At 45.1% G+C, this 23,708-nt stretch overlaps 1 protein-coding gene across 4 annotated transcripts in view; it reads right to left on the reverse strand.

The window, feature by feature from the left end:
- Positions 1-439: 439 nt before the first annotated feature.
- The window catches only part of PRICKLE1 (prickle planar cell polarity protein 1), a 109,111-nt gene continuing 85,842 nt past the window's right edge, over positions 440-23,708 (reverse strand). For 3 of the 4 annotated variants that reach the window (XM_028123148.2, XM_028123149.2, XM_028123151.2), the window contains 7 exons: positions 12,455-12,639; positions 10,440-10,553; positions 9,661-9,798; positions 8,838-9,041; positions 7,025-7,211; positions 5,225-6,088; positions 440-2,750 (listed from right to left, as the gene is read on the reverse strand). In XM_028123148.2, coding sequence (XP_027978949.1) covers positions 1,891-2,750; positions 5,225-6,088; positions 7,025-7,211; positions 8,838-9,041; positions 9,661-9,798; positions 10,440-10,553; positions 12,455-12,586 — 2,499 coding nt within the window. In that variant the 5' untranslated portion in view covers positions 12,587-12,639 and the 3' untranslated portion in view covers positions 440-1,890. Of the gene's footprint in view, positions 2,751-5,224; positions 6,089-7,024; positions 7,212-8,837; positions 9,042-9,660; positions 9,799-10,439; positions 10,554-12,454; positions 12,640-22,799; positions 22,817-23,708 lie in introns of those variants that run through there. The other variant, XM_028123150.2, reaches the window with a different exon arrangement.

Below are 23,708 nucleotides of genomic sequence, written 5' to 3' on the forward strand. Positions count from 1 at the left end.
TCTTTTTTTTTTTTTTTTAACCAGATGCACGCATTTCCTTTTCACTGCTGCTATGTTTTTCAAAATGAACCAGACCAGGGAAATAATGATATATTGTGGAGTAAGGCGCTCTCCCCCCGCCCCGGTTGTGTGCTTCTCCAGGAGCACAGCTACAAAGCCTTGCCCTAGTCAGGGATGGGTGTAGGGGATGCTAGACCGCTGGCTTACCTATTGGATTCATATCCCCCTCCCCCGAGGCCTAACAGCTTTTCCCCATTCCAGTAAAGATGGACAAGTCTGTCTCTGTGCCTCAGGTCCTGTTTCACACCTATTAGTAGGGGCAGGGGATAGATATGCAGGAGTCAGCCACGGCCTGTTAATGGTAGAAGAAAGGCAAAAGAAATCATGCCAGAGCAGAGGAGCAAAATGGAAGTTACCTGGATATGTTTGCAAAGATCTGTTCAGAAAGGTAGTTTGTTATTTATTAAGCATTTATTAAATAACTTCCTCAAGGTCCAAGATACCACTAGGACCTCAGTTAGGACTGAATCATATGTGCAAGAATGGCACATAACAAAGTATCAGCTCATCAGTTCAACTCCCAAGATAATTTGCCCTTGAAATAGAACCTCATAAACTTGAAGCAGTCAGTGGCACGGCATTCTCTGAAGATTTTAAAAAAAAAAACATAACCCGAAGGCCCAGTTTTCAAAAATTGCTGTTCAAGGCCAACAAATTAGCTGGAAGGGAGGGGATAAAAAGGGACAGCCTCTCTTCAAAGAATAAATCTACAGAATCCTCCGCCCTCCACAGCAGATCCTTGTAGTTTTGTCTCTTCCCAGGAAATAATCACCACTTTGTTGAAAATGGGAAAGGCACCCCCTACCATCCCCAAAGGGGAAAAAAAACATTCACCCAAACAACTTCTACTTGTTTTTACCATATATTCCAGGGATATGTATGGGTTTGTTTTTACATTTATACAGTTTACATTGCTTGACCCATAAATAGCACTCGTAAGATTAAGAGGGCCATAGTTTTAAAGAGTATTTACATAGCCCCACCATGCATACAGAGCCTTTTTAATATTGAAAAATCAGAAAATTTAAACTCTCCATCACTAGGCAATATAAATTTGACCATCTAAGCTTATAAACCCTGACTAAAATACAAGCAATCATTTCATCCATAAATGCTGTTTCTGGTTCCCCAACAAAACTAGCACTGCAGTGTAACAAACGTCTTGCAATTCAGGGATATAAAAATATCAGCTTTAAAATCTGAACTGTACATATGTACATTAATATTTGCACCGTTAAATTAGGAATACACTTAAGTCTATGGAATACTACATTATAAATAGCAATGTGTTTTTCAATCTGTAGCTGGAGCTAATACAATGCACTGTTTACCTGGCTAACTGAAAGGGGACGAGGTGGTCTCGCACGATGGGATGCACAGAACTGGCTGGGTCAGTGTGACTACGTGCATGCCGCACAACAAGACAGACTGATCAGGACCTGGGCCAACCTGGTGTAGACAAACGACAAACACTATCGCTTTACAAAGGTGGCGGAAGTTCTCCATTGTCTAAAATCAACACCCCCGTCCAATCACCTCGTGACAGTTTCTTGAGGATTCTCTTGAGGATTGGAGACCAAAGCCGCTACACAGAGCTGTAATGCACCTGGCAGGCACAACATGTCACATCAAACTGGCACCATCCAAGGAGGGCAAACTGGAGAAATCACACCTTCCCAATGTTAATCTGACACTGTAAACAGCAGCAGGGGTCTCATTTACATGGGCAAAGCACTTTAAACTATTTTAGCAACTTTCCTACGGAAGAAAAAAGATATGCTTCAAGATGGTTAATGGCAAAGTTTAAACATGATCTCCACAGCTACTAGATTAAGAAATAATACAGTTTTTGCCCTTGGGTCCCTTTTTCTTCTTGGATTTAGTTGTCCTCTGACCAAACTGAGGACTGGGGAGTACAGAAGTTGGGCTCGAAAGGTCATCTGTGTAGTAGGCGTATCTCTGGGGCCGGGGTTGAGGAATTGGTTGTCCAAGAAAATATCCTTCTTCTTCGGAGTCAGAGGAGGAGGAGGTGGAGGAACACCAAGAATCATCGTCCTCACCGTAGAGTCCTAGAAACCTAGGCCCTCCCGGGTTCTGCAGAGCGTAATCGGAGGTGGCATGGGCATACCGTCTGTACAGATCAGCATTCTGGATGTATGCTTGGATCTCCCGGGCACTTTTATTCTGTATAAATTTCTCGTAGTTATCAGGGGTGTAAAGCCGCAGCCTATCCTTGGGAGAGTATTTTCTTTCTGCAACAAGATTCAGAGCATTGTCAGAGCGGGACTTCCTACTTCTCCTGCGGCGATGGTGATGAGACCTGGATCCCCTCTCTTCAAAATGGTAGACCCGTCTTCGAGTCCTCTCACTCATCGGAGGCTGCCGGATTTCAATGTTGTCATAGTTTCCGTTGTCGATGACATCATCCGAAAACTTGACCTGCTGTGGTCTCGACTGAGACTTGGATCTTCGAAGCACAGGCAGATGCACCGGTTTCTCCTCAGGCCTGATTTTTTCTGGACACAACTCTGAACTTAGACTCTTCAAGGACTCTGCACTCCTGTGCAGCATGGAAGAGTTCAAAGTCCCCATATTGCTCATTTTCTCACAATCCTCTCCCTCCATCTCCTCAAAGTTTTGCAGGGAATACAACGAGGGTCTCGGCTTGCTTTCTCCATCCACTGAAGCCCCTAGGAGAAAAGCCAAGCCAAGATGTGATCTTCTGACAATTATTACAAACAAGCCACTGAAAGGAAGCATTTCAAAGAAAATTCTCCCAAATTTCAATATTTGATTAACACCCACTAGGTAAGGCCAACATGCATATATACTTAATTGAGAAGGTTTGACCTTTATTGATACAAGGGGCACAGTCTCTTTACAAGCCCAGCTCTTTTGGAGCCAGACGTTAGTGACAGCACATGTCATGAGCAGCAAAAATTTTAAGCTCTTCATAAAAGTCTCCTCATTAGTTTATGTAGAACATGACACGTAGAAGCTTCTGCCTCTCAATACATGTAAGCCAGACTACTTCACTTGAACATCTCTCAAATCGATCCCTTCCTTTGCCTCCACATGGCCACCCCACCATTATGGTCCTTTTATACCTAGATTAGTGGTCAGCACACCACAGCAAGGGCCACGTCCGGCCCACAGCCTATTTGTGGGTAAAGTCTCACTGGAACACAGCCACACCTACTCGCTTACACGCCGTCTACCGCTGCTTTCTGCAGTGACAGAGCTGAGGGGCTGCAACAGACTGTGTGGTCCAGCAAGTACCACCTAGCCCTTTACAAGAAGTCTGCCAAGCCCAGACCTGGATCATCATGACCATCCAGTCTTCCTCCTTCACCTATATGAACTATGCCACTTACAGATTAATCTTACTTTAATAAAGCTTTTCTCAAAATGGATACTGCTCTCCTTTTTTAACAAGGCCCAGGCAAGTGAAATGAATATAGCCCAGCCGACAGCAAGTGACCAGGGCATGGTGCAGACTATCGTCAGCTGGAGACTACTTAACTTCCTACTTTCTAGAGGGAGCCTGTTTCTCAGCCTGTTATTGTCAAGGAATGTTCACCCCTAACACTTTATACCAAATGATTTCTGCCTTTGACACTAAATGTTAAAACACCTACCACAGGCCCTAGCCAACAGGATATGCTTAATTTAGTCCCACCCACATTCCTTAACTCCCCTTTGTTGTAGGCCTCATCTTTGACAAGTCCAACAGAAACCAGGAGGATAGCTGTCTTATTCCTCCCTGCCACGGTTATTCCTGACACAAGGCAGCCACTAAAGCCTTTCCTGTATTACAGTAACATAGCCTTTATGAGAGGACGGAATGTCATTAGCTTGACTATAAAACTAGCCACAGCCTTTGCTAGCTATAGGCCAGTAATATTTCTATATTCAAAGACTTAAGGCAAATGTGATAGGAAGGGTGGATTCTAGGCTCAGTCTTGCCTTTATTATTTTTATTATTATTATTTTTAATTTTATTTATTTGAGAGAATGAGAGGGAGAGAGAGAGAGTTGGGTCAGAGGGAGAAGCAGACTCCCTGCTGAGCAGGGAGCCGGATGTGGGACTCGATCCCAGGACTCCAGGATCATGACCTGAGCCGAAGGCAGTTGCTTAACCAACTGAGCCACCCAGGCGCCCTTTATTATTATTTTTAATTATGTCAGTCTTGCCTTTAAAAATGTATGTGGTAGGGGGTGGGAGGGATGGGGTGGCTGGGTGATAGACATTGGGGAGGGTATGTCCTATGGTGAGCGCTGTGAATTGTATAAGACTGTTGAATCACAGACCTGTACCTCTGAAACAAATACATATGTTAAAAAAAAAAAAAAGAACAGTAGGAAGGGAAAAATGAAGGGGGGGAATCAGAGGGGGAGACGAACCATGAGAGACTACGGACTCTGAGAAACAAACTGAGGGTTCTAGAGGGGAGGGGGTGGGGGGATGGGTCAGCCTGGTGATGGGTATTAAAGAGGGCACGTTCTGCATGGAGCACTGGGTGTTATATGCAAACAATGAATCATGGAACACTACATCAAAAACTAATGATGTAATGTATGGTGATTAACATAATAAAATTTAAAAATAACATGTCAAGTTAGGCACTTAGCCTCTTGATAACTGTAAAACACAGGAGGTAATATCTACAGCTCAGGATCATTTTGTGGATAAAACGTAGATAGCTGATATGAATATGCTTTGGAAACAAAGTGAAATTTTATTATCTGGGTAAAAAAAACCATTCAGCTATTTTTGAGCTGTTGCCACAGGGCAATTAAGGAAAATATAAAAGATGCTAAGAGCTTATAAAGTACACAGGCTGATTTTAGTATCCTGAAATTCATATAGCACAATCCAAAGAGTACAGATCTTTCAGACAAGACGCAGACTCCATTATCCAAATAAATCCATTTCCTCCGGTTTCAAATGCAGATAATGCCTACTCAAAAAGCTTGTATTAAAATGTATACAGATGCACACATGTATGCATACGTTTGTTAGTGTTTGGCATTTAATGTAAACTCCTCCCTTCCCTTGGTCTGCAGTTTTAAATAATGTGGCCCCTACTGCTGAACCTAGTTTGTCGAATAAATTTTTTAGTGGCTCTTTTTCTAAATACCCCATAATCCCTAGATTACGTACCTGTGATATTAGATAAAGCCAAAGAATCCATAGAATCTCGAACACTTTGCTCTGGTTTCAAGTCTGACAAACACTCCAGGGAATCTTCATACCACTGTGTTTGATCATGGTTATATCCTGCAGCCCCGTGGTCCAGATCTAACTCCTGGAGCCTTCTACTGCTTGCAGGGCCTGGGTGGCTGCCATAAGCAGAATCACCCAGTCCATCTTGGGACTGTGCCCAATACATATCAGATTGGTATTTTTTACTTGCAAGGCTCTGGTTATTTTGCTTTAACTCGGTCTTATTTTTAACCATATTATCAGATATCCAATGCTCACTGGCTCGAATATCTATCTCATTGGGCTGCTGCTGAAAGAGGCTTTTATCACCAAACTTGAGGAGGAGCTGCGTCATATAATCTTCATGCTCGGCCCATTCTTCAGGCTCTTCTGGGGTTTCGTGCTCCACCCTGCCTTTCCAAAATTCTTCATTGACAAAACTTGCTCCCTGCCTGGAGAGACTCAGATCATCCAACTTCCGAGAAAGGGTGTCATCAGCATTGCCTGACAGGCCAGGAAACTTGTAGTTCAGAGCAGGGGACAAGAGAAGAGACTGTCTACACTGATCGGCTGACCGACTGCTTTTGCCCATCCGGACACTTCTTCTAGAGTCTCTGGATCGAGCGGACTGAAACGCAGAGTCGGAAGAATCAGACGCATGGACGTCTTCACCAAGGCTGCATGTTTTTGAGCAATAAATCTGGCCTTGTTTGGGAAGGAAGGGACACCCCAACAAAGAAGCTTTACACTGGGCACAAGAAAAGCAGGCTTCTGTGGCATGCCAGTGCTGCCCATCGTACGTCATCTGGGCATGGTCAACCCCTGTTTTGGAAAAGAACAGAGGAGGAGGTTACAGTTCGATCTTGAAATGAAGGAAGAAGAAACGGACGAGACTATTTGTATGAGGGAACTCTAAGGGTGAGGGAAATGTTCTGTATCCTGAAAGGATTGTGGGTCACACAGGTACAGTTAATTCTCATTATTTACAAATTCCGTATTTTTGGATTTGCCTATTTGCTAAAATTTATTTGTAACCCCGAAATCAACACTTGCAGAGCTTCAAGGAATTTTCAGGCACGTGCAGAATGACAAAAAGTTTGAGCCAGCTAATCTGCATGTTCTCAAGAAGCTTAGCTCAAACAAAGCAATGTCTTGTCTTTTGTCTCAGCTCTTTAAACAACTGACATAGCCTGGGTCTGTTTTCTCTTTCTTCTATTTTCTACTATCATGTTTTCTTCATTTGTGTGCTTTTTGTTAATTCTGCTGTTTAAAATGGTCCCGAAGCATAGTGCTGAAGTGCTGTATAATGTTCCTAAGCCCAAAAAGGCTGGGCTGTGCCTTCCAGAGAATATATGTGTCCTAGGGAAGCTTCATTCAGGCATGAGCTATAGTGCTGTTGGCTAGTTCAGTATTAATGAATCAGTATATATTAAATAAGGTGCCTTCAAACAAAAACATACAGGAAACAAGATTATGTGTTGATCAGCTGATGAAAATGTGATCAGAGGCTTGGAGGAACCCAACCCTGTATTTCCCCCAGGAGCAATGGTTCCGTACTCAATAATTCAGGCAACCTTACAGAACACAACTATTACAAATAATGAGAACTGACTATTCGTGAAAGCGCAACACAGAAAAACATTTAAGATCTGTACATTTCACTGTATGTTAAGTTACAGGAAAAAAAAAAAAAGACTAGCCATTCGCAGACAGACTGTTGGGCATGTGACAGAGCAGATAGGCTGGCCGTGGACTCACCGATATGCTCCCCACAGGCTTCACAGTACTCCGCGTACAGGGACTCAAAACAGCTGCAGCAGAACGGGCGGCCATCCTTCATGATGTACCTCTGTCCTCCCAGGGCTGTCTCACACTCAAGGCAGCAGAAGTGCTTCATGTGCCAGTGGCGACCCTCGGCTTCTGTGCACTCATCAGCAAAAATGATCTTTAAAAGGAAACAGGATGAAAGAAGATCTTAGCGAGCTATTCTAAAAGCCAGGCAACTGCAGGCTTTCTGGGCAACTGACAGACGGTGGCAAAGAGCCACTTAGCTAACCTTATTTCTTACAGCCTCAAGCTTAAATCTAACTCGATTTAGATACAAAGCAAGAGCAGAAATTGAAAATGTTGAAAAAGAGAAACTTAGTGCCTGCTTAAACTTTAAAGAAACAAACACATGCAGATTTCTACACTGGAAAGAATTCATTTGGTCATATTTTTGCTCCCCAGCCACACTTCATTGGCATAATCTGGCAAAGAATACATTAACATTGAAATAATTTAGTGGTCTGTGTTTTAACAGAAAACTCATTTAAAAAGTCTGCAGAATCACCAGTTACAGCTATCCAGATGCTGCCTTGTGTGAACAGCACTTGTAGATACTGCTTCATTTGACCCGGTGGATATCTCCAGATTAAAGACTGGTTTTTATAATTTTGGTTTCAAAAAAAATTTAAGATTTATTTGAGAGAGAGAGAGAACATAAGCATGGGAGGGGAGAGACAGAGGGAGAGGGAGAGTTTTTTTAATTTTATTTATTTATTATGTCAGAAAGAGGGAGAGCACAAGCAGGGGGAGTAGTAGGCTCCCCGCTGAGCAAGGAGCCCCATGTGGGACTCAATCCCAGGACCCTGGGATCATGACCGGAGCTGAAGGCAGATGCTGAACGACTGAGCCACACAAGCATCCCAAGAGAGCCTTAAGCAGACTCCACAGGGAGCCCAATGCAGGGATCGATCTCACGACCCTGACCATCATGACCAGAGCTGAAACCAAGAGTCAGACGCTTAACTGAGCCACCCAGGCGCCTCTCAAAAAATTTTCAAATAGCACATTACTGAAAAAAAAACTTTAAAAAATAAATGTATAAAAGTAAACACTGAAAGTTTACTGTCACTGATTAAAGGAGACTGAGGAGATATAAAGAATAAATGCAATGAGGTATGCTGGATTGGATCTTGGACTAGAAAAATCAGAAAAACTGGAAATCTAAATAAAGTCTGTAGTTTAGTTAATAGTATTAGACCAATGTTAATTTCTTAGTTTTGATGCATACACCGTCGCTATGTAAGATGTTAACAGTAGGGGAAGCTGAAGGGAGGGTCTACAGAACTCTATCATCTCTCCAACTCTTCTGTAAATTTAAAATTACTTTAAAATAAAAGGCTTAAAAAAATTCCTTTCACACCACCATCCCTTCCCCACATGCCCCAAGGGTAACCACTGTTAACTCAGTGTATGTCTTTCCATACTATTTCTGTGTGTACACAGATATGTATAGAACTTTAACTTATTCTCCCTTTATGTAACAAAAAGATTACCTACCACGTACTCTACTTGCAACTTGTTTTTTCCCCCCTCTCACAATCCATCAAGGACATCCTACTTATCAATGCACAAAGACACCTGCTACCTTCTCTCTATTAGCTACATATTATTCCGCTATATGAATGTATAGGGTTATCTTAAACAGCAAAAGCAGGAGATATTTTATTTTGCTTAGATGTGAACAGTGGAATATTGGCTGACTAGAAGCTTATTTTTCCCATTGTTAAGGGATAAACTTTTTTACCTCATCACATGCTGAACACCGTGGTTTCAGCAGTTCAGCATGGTGCCTGCCACAGTGAATTTTTCCATCCTGATAAAAATAGATGAGGTCGACCAGCAGCTCGTTACAGGTGAAGCAGACAAAACAGGAAGGGTGCCAACACACTCCAGGGCCCGCGCGGGAGGCAAACACTGCAATTTCACCTCCATTTATCTTCAACCCACACTAAAAACAAAAGGATTTGAAATTGGGATGATCCTTCTTTGATGACTGGGTTCTCAGCCTTTCCCACTTTACACCAAATCCCATTTTGTCAAGAAAGCTTTCCTTTTTGCCCCCTCCTGTTAGTGATTACATAGCTCTTTAATGCTGGACTATTTCTGATTCTTAACCGGAATGAACATGCCTCAGGTATACTGCCACGCTGCTAGACTGTTTCGAAGAATGGTTTCACCCAACTCCCCCTAAGAGTCATTTTCCTGAGCCAGCCTCCTATTGGATACATTTCCTGCTCTGAGCCAGTACAGATCTGAATGTCTTCGTTCTGTTTCTGCAGTTTTGAACACTAGGTGCACCCCTGCACTTCCCTTCATGCCAAGATCCTAGAAAAGGCAGCATTTCACCCGACGTTTACCTAAGGGCAGCCGGACGCCCCCCCCACCCCGCCCCATCATACAGACACAGTAGCAGAGCTATAAATGTGAATACCCCCTTAATAAAAAGCTAGGCTGCCTTTTATTTGGGGGAGGTTTTGGGGGCCCACACCTGTGCTAGCCTGTCACCTACCCCCAAGCTCACTCCGTCCCCATCACTACCACGAGCTACTCAGCCCGGGAAGGGCTACCTGCTCGCACACGGCATGCATCACTGCTCGGGACAAAAGCTTGATCGCTCCTCTTCCAAGTGCTTCTTTCTTCCGCTGGGCACTGAACACCTGCAGTTCTTTCTTCTCCTCTTCGCTCAGAGACTGGCAGTACCGCACCTTCAGAGACAGGAAAACAGACGCACCACACTGGAGAGCACAGTCTCCCTCGCCACTTCTTCATTCCCAGAGTTCGAGTTTCAGGAAAGGGCAAGTTTAACTGCCCTCTCCCGGGAATCCCCAATTTAAAAATGGCACTATACCTTTCAAATGACACCCAACCTTGCAGCCTCTCTAGCAAAAGGGAAATGCAATTTGAAGGAACTTTCTTTTTTAAAAAAATAGGGAAGGTTTAAACTTTTTTCAGAGACGCTAAAAAAAAAATGTTAAGACACTAACCTTCCTACAAAAGGTTGAAACTTGTTACTTGGCACACTCACTCTACATTCTACAGGCACCCGACTGCAGGCCTGAACTATCAGAAAGCAAGGACTCTGGATGAAGGGGCAGGGAAATCTCAAGAGTTGGTAGGCTCCTGATAAGTGGTGGGTGGCTGCAAACACTATAAAAACCAACTTGTTAAGTTTATTGCACGGACACCCTTTTCTCTCTTTAAGAATGGAAAGCTGCAGCCTCCAGCCAAATTTTAACTGAAGAAAGGCCAAAGAGCCCTAGCCAATGAAGAGGTAGGGTTCACGAGGCATCTCAACGTTTAGGGTGTATTTTCTTTTTTTTAATTAGCCTCCTTCCTGTTATTTTACCTCATTATCATGTGGTGGCAACTGGTACAATAGCTGTTTAATTCGATGTTTCTCTCCAGGGCTGTTAACATAAGGAACCTTTTCCTCTGGTAAGCAAGCGAAATAGAGCTGGATCTGAGTAAGATGGAAAGAAGGACGTCAGCATACAGGAAGTGAACATCTTCGCTTATATTCCATCTTTTTAAAAAGTAACCTTTCCCTTTAGGTGCAGGGCTTGGCCTCCTGCAGCTGATGAGGAGACCAGCTGAGCCAAGGCAGCAGAACTGCAAGCCTTCAGACAGCGAGCAGCCGGCTGCTCAACTGCTCTTCGGGAATGTAATTTGTAGCGACAATTAGGAGCATCGTAAATTATGCACCATAAAAGGTGCACCTTTAATGCTACCACTCCTCAGCTGCTCTCCCTAGGTTCAGCCAAGGAGTAGTGCTGGGGGGCGCCGCCAATGACCACACAGGCTGTGGGACGGCGCCCCGAACCCCACCACTCCACAAGCACGCTGCCTCTGCCCGCCGGAGGTTACACGTTACAAACACAAGAGCTGGTTTGTTAAGCTCTGTCAACGCTCCCTTATCAGGGTCTCTCAAGCATCAGCTTTCTTTGCTTCCATGGGTGTTATTTTCTAAATACCTGGAGTCCATTTCCCCAAGGAAACTGGAGGGGAGCCAAACAGAGCCATACTTGGTCACTCTGAGAGGACTCGATTTTTGTTTGGGGTTTCTTCTGTCGTATTCAAAGGAATAGTCCTTGGTGAGTGCTGCTGACTACGCTGCAGCGCCGAGAAAGAATGAAAGCGACTCCAGGGGAGAGGAGATGGGGGAATCGGGGCCCTGTCTGCTTCAGTAGCTTAGTTTCACACAAAACCTACCCAACCCAAAGCTGAAAGAAGGGGTTTTCTCCTAGCGAGCAACTTGTCAAAATACTGCTTTCCTAACGCGGGTGCCAGGCCGCGGCCCTCTCTCCCCATTGTATCGGCCACAGAAGCCCTTCCAGGTAGAAGTGCTTACTGAGGAACAGCCATGTGTGTGCAGGACAGGCCCTGCGTGACTCGGGAGCCCCTGTTCTCAGAAGAGTTCCCCACCGTAACTCAGAAGCAATGGCACACCCGACTGGCACCTGTTACTTCAAACTATGGCTTTACCCTGACACGAATGTCTGTCACCAGCAATGTTTAGTAAGCTCATCATTATAAGGATATTGGGAAAATAAAAATATGCATATACGTAAAATAACAATACAGACAATGCACAAAATTAGCTTCCCCCTCCCCCCTAATCCACACTGTGGGGACAGGTTCTTTTATGTGTAAGGTTATCAAAGGTCAAATGGCTAAGCAGTAACACTTCAGATGGTTTCTTACAACTCTGTATTTCTTCTTTTCCAAAGCAAAAGCATTGCTGAGAACTGGCATGGAAACGATCCTCTTTCCTTTTATTACCTTTTTATTGTTACTGTTATTTCAAAGGTTAAATTCCTCTCACTCTCCCAAGAGACTTGTCAGATATCCACATAACAAATGCATAAACAGTGCTCTGGATGTCATTCATGAGAACAAAAATAGCATCACTGTAGGACTTCTGGATCCAGAAGTACAAAAGGATTGAAAACTTTCATCGAGAAATTAAGGATGACCTTAAAAGGCAAAAATTTACACTATCCAAAGAGTGAGGACCGAGAAGGGTAGCAGGTCAGTGTGGTGGAAATGGTCTATAAATTTTTTATTATTTATTTTTAGCAATTCTTTTTTTTTAAGATTTTATTTATTTATTTATTTATTTGACAGAGAGAGACACAACGAGAGAGGGAACACAAGCAGGGGGAGTGGGAGAGGGAGAAGCAGGCTTCCTGCTGAGCAGGGAGCCCGATGTGGGGCTCGATCCCAGGACCCTGGGATCATGACCTGAGCCAAAGGCAGACGCTTAACAACTGAGCCACCCTGGCGCCCCTATTTTTAGCAATTCTTAAGAAATCTTAAATCCCCTGGAAAAACAGCACACACACAGGGCGATGAGGTTCCCACCTGCTCCGGTCGAAGGCCTGGGGGCACCCAGGCATACTCTTCCAACGCGCAGCCTGAGTCGTCATCTGACGTGGAGCTCCTCTGGCACCCAAAGGCAAGTTTGCTCATTTTGGGCTCCATCTCCAAAGGCATAGTAAGAAAGTGAAAAGGCCGGTTTCTCAGTCACAGGACATCAACAATGGCTGCTGTGGACAATATAGGGGGAAAAAAAAATTAAAACCCCAAGGCACTATTCTTACCCTCCAAGAACTTTCACTGAATGTTGTTTACACACAGCTGGGCCTAGAGAAAGTAACCAAATTACTGGCGTCACCACCCCCAACCAACCCCCAGGCCTGCTGACACTTAAAATCTAGGGCCCCACAATTTGGAAACAGCCCCCTTCACGACTCAGCATTTCAGAAAATGCTCCCCAAACTAGCTTGGTCCAGTTGCCTTTAAAAAGTGCCTCTAATGCACTATTCGTTAGAAAGGTTCTCAAGAAAACGGCTCCGTTGACTTTCTAACTTTCCCACAGAGGAAATCCTTGTGAAGTCCTAGGAGTCAAAGAGAGAAGGTGAGGGCCCGCGCCTCCACCTGCCTCACCCTCGGCTGTGGGCCATGAAAAACGGCTCCAGAGACCCCACCTTGCTGGCTGGGTTTCTAGTCCGTTTTCCCAAGAGGCGCTGCTGTGTGTGCCGACTGGGTCCACGGGGCCAAACCGCTTGGGTTTCGGGGTTCTAATCAAGTTCTGGGAGACAGCAAACTTTGTTTACTCACTGAGTGGAAAGAGCAGTTAAATCCTTACATAGCACATTCAATCCAAAGCCTTCACCATCAATGCGCTACAGTCGGCCAGACAGTTCATTAATGAGTTCCTTCAACAGAAAGCAACTGAATCCAAGCACGACGCAAAAACAGAACCCAGCTAGGTGACTATTAGTGTTGAACTGCATTACTAGCAGGCATTCACTGAAAAGTTACACAGTACCTACTATGTGTGTGACATGCTAGCAGCCAGCTACCGGGCAAAGTAAATCCAGATGAAGAGCCTTCCTCGGACGGAAGGACTGTAAAAGGGGTCAACACAACGTGGAGTCCCTGCCCTAGAGCCCAGGAACTTTGTTATGGTCACTGAAGTTCCTTCTTAAGTGTCTTCTGATTCTTAAACATCCTCCCTCAGCTCCAGGTACTAAGAAAAAAAAGATACAAGACTTTCAGAACCAGCTTTCAGAGCGCAGCTTTTTATATCTGCTCCTTTCCCTTCATGAAAAAAAAAAGAAAGGAAAATATATGTGATTAGCCTGACCGCAATTTAAAGAAAACAAGTCTCTGGGAAGTTAAGTGACTTGCCCAAGGTCACACAGCTAAAAGCCAGAGTGCAGTCACACGACACGATGGACTCATCAGACTTCCAAACGTTGTTCTGCCTTAAAAAATTCTCTCGCTTGCTGAAACAAGTAGGAAAGGAAACCTAACACGCTTCAGCCTGAGACTGTCCTTTTTCAGCCACGATGTCAAACGCAACTCTAAATACTTACAGTATCAGGAAGTGTTACCTATCACAACCTGATTATTAAAACGTATGGTTCTCCTTTTATAAATCAAAGGACATAAATTAAAATTGTAACAGTCAACAAATGGAAGGCCAAACGCCCAATGCCTACAATCTTTACTGGAAGAAGGAGTGATGCCACACGGTAGGTAGGTATGATTCCAACTAATAAATTTAACTTTCCTTCACCCTGAACAAAAAGTAAAGATGACCTCATTTCCTCCACTATCATCGGGAGGTTATGACCTTTCAAACGAGTCGTCATTTCACACAGGTGCAATTCATTCCCATCTTGACTTAAGAAAGGCTCTCTAAACAGGCACATTCCTTAGTCCTCAGTAAAAAAGGATGTGTTAATGAAAGTCAGAAAATTTCTTGGATCTAGTCTTTCCCTTTTGTTTTGGAAAAAGCAACTCCCACATGTCAAAGGAAGAGAACTAGAGTTTAAGAATTTAATTAGTAACTCAAAAACCCCACCAGTGGGGGGGGGGGGGGGCGGAAGGCGGGCTCCAATGCAATTTTAACCTGAATCATGAAATAGGTGTATTTGGCCCTTGCCAAACCTGGCTGAGGAAGGAGACATGACAGTACCTGCTCTGCAGAAACTTACAAAGAATAGATATTAAATAGAGCCTAAAAATGAAATGTCCTATCCTATAAAACAAGAGAAAACACCACAAATTAAGACAAATCATGGATTTTCCAAACTAGCACAGAGGCAGACTACCAAAGATCTGAATCACTTTTACAGCTGTAATCCTTGATTAGCCTTTTGCAAAAAAAAAAAAAAATTTTACAATTACTATCCCAATCAAGGTAAATCAACATGAGCACTAAATGACACAATCCCCCCTCCTCCCCATCATCTAGAGGTGCTGGCCACACCTCAGGCCTACCACTCCCACATACTCGTTCCAGCCTTTCCACACTCTACACGGAGGACTGTGTCCACCAACAACATGAAGGGTCCAACTGGAGGAACGTGAGGGACTGAGTCCTTGTTACCCCAGGCAAGGCTTCCGGTTTCATCTGCTGGCACTCTGACAGCTGCCTTGTGCCTCTGTGCCCAGCCTGGCATGATTCGTGTTATGACATTTAATCCCCATATCAAGGGGCCCACAGAGGGTGTATCTTGACTCACAGAGGAGGAAACTGAGCCTCAGAACGATCTGCCACAGGACAACTGTCCTAAGGTCAGTAAGTTAACAAGCAGTGGCCTTGGAACTGGGCCTGTGATCTTAAACCCCGGGCACCCCTCATTGCCTCCTAGAGGTGGAACCCGACTGTGCCAGTTCTGCTTTCTCTGGCCGACTAGTCATGCTCCTGCGCCACAGCCGTGAAAAAGGACGGACCGCAGGGAGACCAGCCGCTTTGCCCAAGCAGACGCTTCGAGGAGAGCACCCAGGCAAAAAGGATTATAAAACTTCAACGGCCTCATGAGCTGTTGATTCAGAATTTGTTCTCTGGAGAAGGCCTCTTTTTGCTTTCTATCAGGAGATAATAACTTAAAATGACACAACATTCCATTCATTAGCAAGGTCTCAGAGATGACAAAAAATAAACATTAAAAAAAATAAAAGTGACATAGCATGACCTCCACTTGCCAGGTTGTAGGAAGAGACCCTACATTACCACTAGCTACTTTCTCTTTACTTGATAACACACACACTTGAATATGGACTTTTCTTTTTTAAAAATTACCTCTGTCAGGAGACCCTTAGATTCTTAAGTATATCTTTGTCTCATACTGGGTCACAGGAAAGCAGTTGACTGCTGAGCATGGTTCCTGCACTTCTAAAATGTTAAAGTAATAGAAATGATAAATCTGACTTCACCTCTATCTCTTACTGTAGGCATTTACATTACTCTATGGTATCTGCTTTGACAACACAAAGAAAGAGGGGAGCCTGGACATTCCTTATGCTTTGGGTCATGATGTAGCAGCTTCCTGATGACACGTGAATGTGGTTATGTCTCATCTGCCAAAATACCACCTTTTAGACCAAACACGAAACCACGCGTGAATCGCGTGGAACACGCGAATTGAACAGAAAAATTGAATCGAGCAGAAAAATTTCATTAATTTCATTTCCAGGTGTTGTCGCTTTAGGTTGGTCATGTGAAACAGGCACACAAATCACATCTACAAATGAACTGCATTATAATAGGAATAGAGCTATTCACAGCTGGGGTTAGGAGAGAGAAACTTTCTCAAGATTTTTTTTGCAGAACCACACTTAGATGCACAAGAGCGGCCCTGTCCTATGCCCTGTCCTTTATTAGTTTTGTATTTTACTTATTTTTGTAAATTTTTATTTTGATGTAATTTCAAACATCAGAAACGACGGAAGAGTAAGGAACTCCTATGTCGCCTGTACCCAGGTTCATCGTCTGCATTTTGCTTCATTCGTTTTATCATCCTCCCCCTCGTTATCAAACACCACACACACTTTCCTGGGGACCATTTGGGAATGCGTATTTTTTACATTCTCTTACCTAACCACAGCTAAATTAAACATGATATATTTTTTAAATGTTTACTTAAAAAAAACTATGCGGGGCGCCTGGGTGGCTCAGCTGTCAAGCGTCTGCCTTCAGCTCAGGTCATGATCCCAGGGTCCTGGGATCGAGCCCCGCATCAGGCTCCCTGCTCGGCGGGAGGCCTGCTTCTCCCTCTCCCACTCCCCCTGCTTGTGTTCCTGCTCTTGCCGTCTCTCTCTCTAATAACTAATATCTTAAAAAAAAAAAAGAAAAAAACTATGGGCAAGACGCCATGTTAGATGCTTGAGATAAATAGAATAAAAAGGCAAAATAGCTTAGTATTCTGTGATTATTAGGAGGCAGGTTTATTGTACTGGTCTTGAAATGCTGTATTTAACCGAATGAACTTAATCATATGTGAATGACAATTATGCATTAACCAGTTCTGTGCTAGGTTTGCCCCTGTCGGGGAAATGAATCAGTAGAGGCCCCACCTCTCCAATGTCTTTTTATAATTCTGGATGTAAAGAAGTTTCATCATGCAGGGAAAAAAGTGAAACAGTTTTCAGGAATGGGTTCGTTCAGGTTTCAAACAGAGTCTGACCCTTAAGGAAACGTGTAAAGGAACGTTTAAGAGCTACCAGCTCTGTCAAAGATGCCTTCCGGGTCAGCACAGCAAGCAGGTACCTGAATCCAATGAGAGCAGGTTAGGACGTATTCACAGATACTACTTTGAAGGGAAAACTAAAAGCCAATTAGAAGAATCAAGGAGAGAAATGAATGACAAACAGAAGAAAAGGGCATGGACATAAGGGAGGGGGAGAAAGAAGCCTGAGGTTGGGCAGAGAGAAATGAGATTTTTTTCTTAGAAAGACAAGGATTATCATGGGGGTGCCCATGCAAGCCACGCAACAGACGGTGGAAGAGTTTCATTTCCCTCCTTTATCCCTTTTCTCTCTTCTTCCTTCAAAATCGTTAACTAGCTGCTTCTCACCATGTAAAAAGACTCAAAGACAAACAGCTCGCAGGTGTAGGACTTCTCAATCATCATATAATTGTCAAGAGAACATCTGACCCAAGGGATAGAGCAATACTTAGGGAACAGAATCTGGGGCTTCAGCACTCAGTAAACTCAGCCCTGGAGCCTTCATACCTCTCACAAGTCACTGAACATCATGGGGCCTTATTCTTTACGGCAGCTATTTTCCTTCCAAAGATGGTCTAAGTATGGGAAAGTTTTGAAGAAGAAAGGAACTGCATGAATATAAAGAATTACAGTTACTATCAACATGTGTCAACTGGCGTCGCTATTCCCACTGTTAATTAGTGGAAAGATTTCCTTGAAGCTGACCAGCAACATCCAGAATAAGAACAACTTGTTAATACAATAAAACTGAAGGTTGACATGTAAATTTCATCATCTTTTTGAGTTCAGGAGGTTCTCTAACCTTTTGAAGGGCAAAGAATTTTGACAAACTATTAGCCTCCATTCCCAGCTCCCTTAGAATCAGCTTCTAACCAGTACCTGCATAAAATCTCCAATACCAGTTCATACGCACGCGTGCAGGCACACGCCCTCCATTACGTTCATACGCACACGTGCAGGCACACGCCCACACAGAGAGCACAGCCGGGTATTTCCAGGTGTCTCAGATAGAGCAACAATTGTGATAAACCAATACACGACTGGCTGTAAGTTGGCCCTTGTTCCCCAAATAAGAGTATGGCCTCATTCATCCAGCACCGTGATGTAAAGAGGGGTTCCTCAGGAAATTTACTTTCCAGATTCATTTACTCCATCCATTCATTCATCCCTATATTTAAAGGCCATTGCTGAATGATTCAAGGAAATAACAGAAAGAGGCAACTGGTTTTATTCAATTAAAGGCTAGAACTTAAAAAAAAAAATGTATCCACCAGGACAAGAGTATTTCCAAACTCCATTATACAATTCCTTGCTTTCTTGAGTGGCGATTGTGTATACTGTATGTGATTTAGCCTTTGGCTGATCATTTGTTTTCATTCTCAGAAGAAAATGAACAGTAGAAAGAAAACGGCCTTCAGGAATCTAATCCAGCCATCCAGCTGGGTGTGACCTGGGAACATAATTCCTCAACTAGAAAGTAAGTTTAGGGCTCTCTCACAGTGGAGAGCTGATGTCTGGAATCTCAGGGCCCCAGCCTCATGGCTTTAAGATGGTTGACAAACTTTTTATAGATTTTTCCCTCCCTGCTGTCACTACAGATTTTTGAATTACTGCTGCTTTAGTCTCTTACTAAGTAAGTAGCCTTTTCTCTTTGCCCACAACCAGCAACCTCCGAATCTTTCTTTTTTTAATTTGTTGCTTTCTATGTTCTGTAAATTAGGCAACTACAATTTGAAAATAATTCGTCGAAAAGTATATAGAGTCATTGTGCTATGAACAAGGGCTTACACAGTCCTTCTGTGAGCACAGTAATCACCGGTTAAATGAGGTAACATACAATATGTGAAGGTGTTATGCAAACTAAAAGCAGCTTTATTATTTTGCTATGCTATTTTGGTCATTTGAGAATCATTTATTTTCTGTTGTGCTATATGCTGCATCCAGGACAGCTAAGGATTACTATTTTGACTGACCTTGACATATACATAAATGAGCCTTTACTATTTTTCCCTAAAAAGCCTAGTAAGTCAACACAGAATGTGAAGGTCCAGAGACAGTGAAGAGTCAAGAGTTTCACTGGAAGACAGATGCAACAATAGAAGGCAATGGTAGCACCGAACGACACTGTCAAGAATTAGACAAATCAGGCAGGAGACTTCGTGCTTAACCCTAAAGGTTTAAGAGGAAGAGACAAAGGGCGTGTGAGCAGAGTGCCACTGAAAGTCTTAAAGAAAATTAACACAACGGGGACGGTCAGGAAAGAGAACAGGAAACAGGGAGGGGCCTTTCAGGCCACTGCTACTAAAGAGAGCCTAACATGGTAACTTGGGGAGATAAAGTAAAAGGAAGCAACAAGAAAGGGGGAAACTGGGTCAAAGACAGTCTTGAGTCTTAGGTGACTGAAAGACGGTGTACTAAAATGGAAATACTACATAGGCAAGTCAGAGAGGAATGAGGATTTCAGGAGGTTGAGGAGACGGAATTCAATCACACATACTGAGGTCTTAACTGTACATCAGTTCTGGTCTGGTTCCTATTATTAATCATTTTCTTGGACCAAGTCACCAAGCCAAATCAAAATCATGCAAATAGAAAACAGAATAATTTTCAGTGCCTGCCATTGAACATGAAGTCCAAGGTCACACCCCTAATTACAAATGCTTTTCCCAATCAAATTCCACCCTAGTTCATGTGAAGATTACCATAGCATTGCAGCAAGCCCCATGAAAAGGTATTGCTTGTGTGAACCTGCCCAGAGAAGTCAGAAATCCTTTGATCACCAAAACCCAGAACAGATACCGATTTGTGAAGTCGGTTGGGCTAACATTCCCTAGGTGTCCCCTGCTGCTAAGTGTCATCCTGTGGGCCACAAACTGCTTAACAACTTCTTTGTTAAACTGCTTGTTAACAAGGCCTTAGCACACAGAAGATGCAGATCACACATACCCATTCAAGAGCTACTCTAACTCTGTCAGGCTAAATATGCAGGTGAATAAAATTTAACTACAGACTAACTTGGCAATACAAGAACCTGAAACACTTTCATTCTTTACGAAACACAAAATATACAACCCTATGGATACAGGTATTTTTTGTTTATGGAGATTTCTTTAAAAGCCAGAGGCCTGTAATTGCCATAGGTATCAAAACTATGATAACCAAGGTTTGAACTTCATAGTAGAGACCCTGAACTGTTATCTCTTTAAAGTTTTCTCACACACACTCAAAGAGCACTCAGCGCTTACTGCCTGCTAAAGACAAAAGTTCAGAGCCCAATTCAGTTTTATTTACATTGAAAGGAACCGTGGAGATAACTGTAAAATAAAAAAAATGAAGGTACCCAAGGACATTGCTTAATGAAACATTCCTTTGCTAAGAGTACTTCATACCAGCAATTAGTGGCATTAGGCCATGTGCCCCTTGGCATTTTCTGTATTTTCCAGGTAAGCCTTCATCCAACTTGTACATTTTCCAACAGCTGAGTGTGGCCTGTCATGTACCATCCAATTGCCAAGTAGCTATCCATTTTTCCAAGAGGAAATGTGCAACTCTGCGGGGTTTCAAAGCATTCTAATTTCATGCACAAATACATTCCACGACAGTAAGACAGACTGCTTAACAAAAGGAGGAAACATGATGACAAAGCATGGTCCTGTGCCAGAACGGCGCTTTTGGGGTCAGGTTTTTTTTGGCTGTAAACCGGACTATACAGACAAAATCCAAAACGCACGCTGGGGTGTGCGGTGGACCACGCAAGGCACTGCGCTAATGAACTAGTTATTGTCCATAATGGGGGACGCAGATATTTTCGCAAATCGTGTTCCAGTCTCTTATTGATTTTTTGAATTTCTATTTTCAACGGCGGCCCAAGGAAACGGCAGCCAGACTTGACTCCAATGTACACACAGACTCAGGTTTCACCCCGTCACCTGTTGGCTCCTGAACAACACTCCTCTTTGTGAAACTTACAGCACTCATTTGAAACAAGTTTCCAGAGAAAACACTTCAAGAAAGTGTTTGAGAAGTCACAAGACTCGAGTTGTAAAAACAAATTCCACACATAGCCTGGTTTATACTGACACAGATTAATGTGAAAACCCGAGCTTTTTAAGAAGGGGTCGGGAGGGGAGCCGGAGGGAAAGGATGTCACCCTTCTTCAAGAAAATGCGGCAAGCTAATTCTGGATCAGGCTGCGAGGGGCGGCTGTCGGGGTTCCGCTGGGTCAACCCATGCCCGCACCGAGGGGAGAGACACCTTGGAGCAGCCGTCGGCGCCCCCCAAAGCCCTACCCTCCGCGTGGCCGTGGCTGTTAGGCCGCGAGGGGGCGCCCCGGGCCGCGGGTGGGACCAGGCCCCGCGCCCCCTTCCCGGCCTCCCCCCCAAATCCCTTCCGCACCCAGAGGTCGAGCCCCAGACCCAGAGGCTGGGAGCGAGTCCCTCCTGGGCGCCAACGCGAGGCCCGCAGAGAACAGCCCCCCTTTTCCCAGGGGACAGTACAGTCGCCTGCGAACCCCCTTACCCACCTCCAGGGGAAAGCCTCGCGCCGCCTCTGCGCAGCGCCCCCTCCGCGGAAGAGCATTCGCCCCGCGGCTTGACGGCGGTACTGAATGGCCGCCAGGCCCCCCGTCTCTCCCCCAACTTCCGACGAGAAGCCCCCTCCCCGCGGGCGCACGGGGACGCGCGTACCCCCGCAGCCCTCGGCGTTCAGTCCCCGTCGCCCGACTGCCATCAAGCCCCAGGAGCGGACAGCGACTCCCCACCTGCGGCTGCGGGGCCGAGCGCGGCCTGCAGCCCCTCCCCGCGCCCGCCGCGGCCCGCGAATCCGCCGAGCCCCTCGGCGCGCCCTCGGCGCCCACCGCTCCGCGTCCGAGCGAAGCTGGCGGCCGGGCGCGGGGTGGTTCCCGAAGGAAAACAGGGCTGGGGGCCCTCCATGTCACCCTCGCCCACCCGTTTCCGGGGGAGACCCTAGCAGGGCGGGGACCGAGACGCGGGGGCGGCGAGCGCAGGGCCCCCGGTAAACCGTGGCGGGCCGCGCCCCCTGTCGGGGCTCAGCACCCGCCCCGCGCGACGGGTAGGGGGTCGCTGCCGGCAGCCCCCGCCCGGCCGTGACGCACACCCGCTGTCCTCCTCGAGCCCCCTTTCGGTGCAACGCGGCGATCCTCACCCGCTGCAGCTCCCTAACCAGCCGTGGCGGGGCCGGGGGCCCGGCAAAAGGTCCTTCAGCTCCCCGGAGACCCTCTGTCCCCGCCGGCGCCGCCGACTCTGCTCCCCCGTGTTTGAGTCGCCTCGTCCAGGCCACCGCATCCCCCACGCCCCAGCGCTGCGTTTCTCCAGAACCATCCACCGGGGAGAGAAAAATCCCCGTGTCCGCTCTGCGCCCGGGGCCGGCGATCTTCAAAAGTAACCAGGGCCCGCATTTAAAAAAGTAACCATTTCGCTTCCTGCCGGTCCCACCCTCCTAGGAGCGCGGCGGGCCGGCCGCCCGGCTTGCAGTCCCAGCCCTGCCGGGCTGCCGGTTCCCGTCCGCAGGAGGCGCCTGCCCAGCCTGATCTCGTGGCCGCCCGCTTTCCAGGAACTGTCACTGCTGACCGTGCCCCTGGCAGGTCTCCACGAGGTCCTGCGCGCACATTATTCCTCGAAAAGTTACCCACCCACTTGGCGAGCCTCGCGGCTGGAGCACCTTACCTCCGTCCGCCCGCTCCATTCCCAGGAGCCCTAGTGAGAAGAGCCGCAGAGATGCAAATACCCCAGGACGCTTATGTAAACTTCCCCCTCCCGCAGGTGCACGCGCGGGCCACAAAACGCTGGGAGAATTATGCAAGGCCACCTCTTAAAGAAATCATCTCAACTCAGCCCCATAAACATGATGTCAGCAAATGGCACGTTTAACCAAGTTCTCACTTGGAAGGGCTCATTAACATATGAATTCTCCTCTTAGGACTTTTCTTGCATTTCGCAGTGATTCCTACTGCTTAGCGCAGGAGATTTATTTTTATCGGTAAATAACAGCGAAAGAAAAGGTGCCAAGTCATGGGATACACTTAATCAAGTACATGAATAGAGTTTTTATAAACAGGTTAAGTGAATATCATTATTCAGACACAAGAACGTGCCTCATACTTAAGGCTAATCTTGTTTTTGAGCTGATTTCTGGTACACTGAGAGAAAGTGAAGTTTGGCATTAGTTGTCTACAGAAAGGACCAAGAGAAGCAACACAGGACCTCAAAGCAAGCCAAAAACGGAATGATAGACTACTATAATCAGCCCCTGAGGTATCGATCTCTTCTGAACTACAGATTTTAATTTCTATAATAGCCCCATCACAAGGTGATAAAATGCCAAGGGAGAGGAGAGGAAAAGATGCAATATTTAAATATTTAAGGGTTTTGTCAGTTTATAAACTGCTATTAAATAAAAGCAACTTGAAATGGTCACCAGTTTCTTAGGTATCCTACCTTTAAGATAAAAACAAAATCCTTGAACCATCAGGATTCCTTGGGAAGGCTTTGTAATATATGTACTTCGACAGTATACAACTGAACAATAGCTCATTGTAACTGTGATTTAAAAATACACAAACAAGTTGCCATAAG

The sequence above is a fragment of the Eumetopias jubatus genome, unplaced genomic scaffold (genome assembly GCF_037043125.1).
Source record: "Eumetopias jubatus isolate StellerSeaLion01/CBP00866 unplaced genomic scaffold, mEumJub1_p1.0 scaffold_8, whole genome shotgun sequence".
Classification (NCBI taxonomy): Eukaryota; Metazoa; Chordata; class Mammalia; order Carnivora; family Otariidae; genus Eumetopias; species Eumetopias jubatus.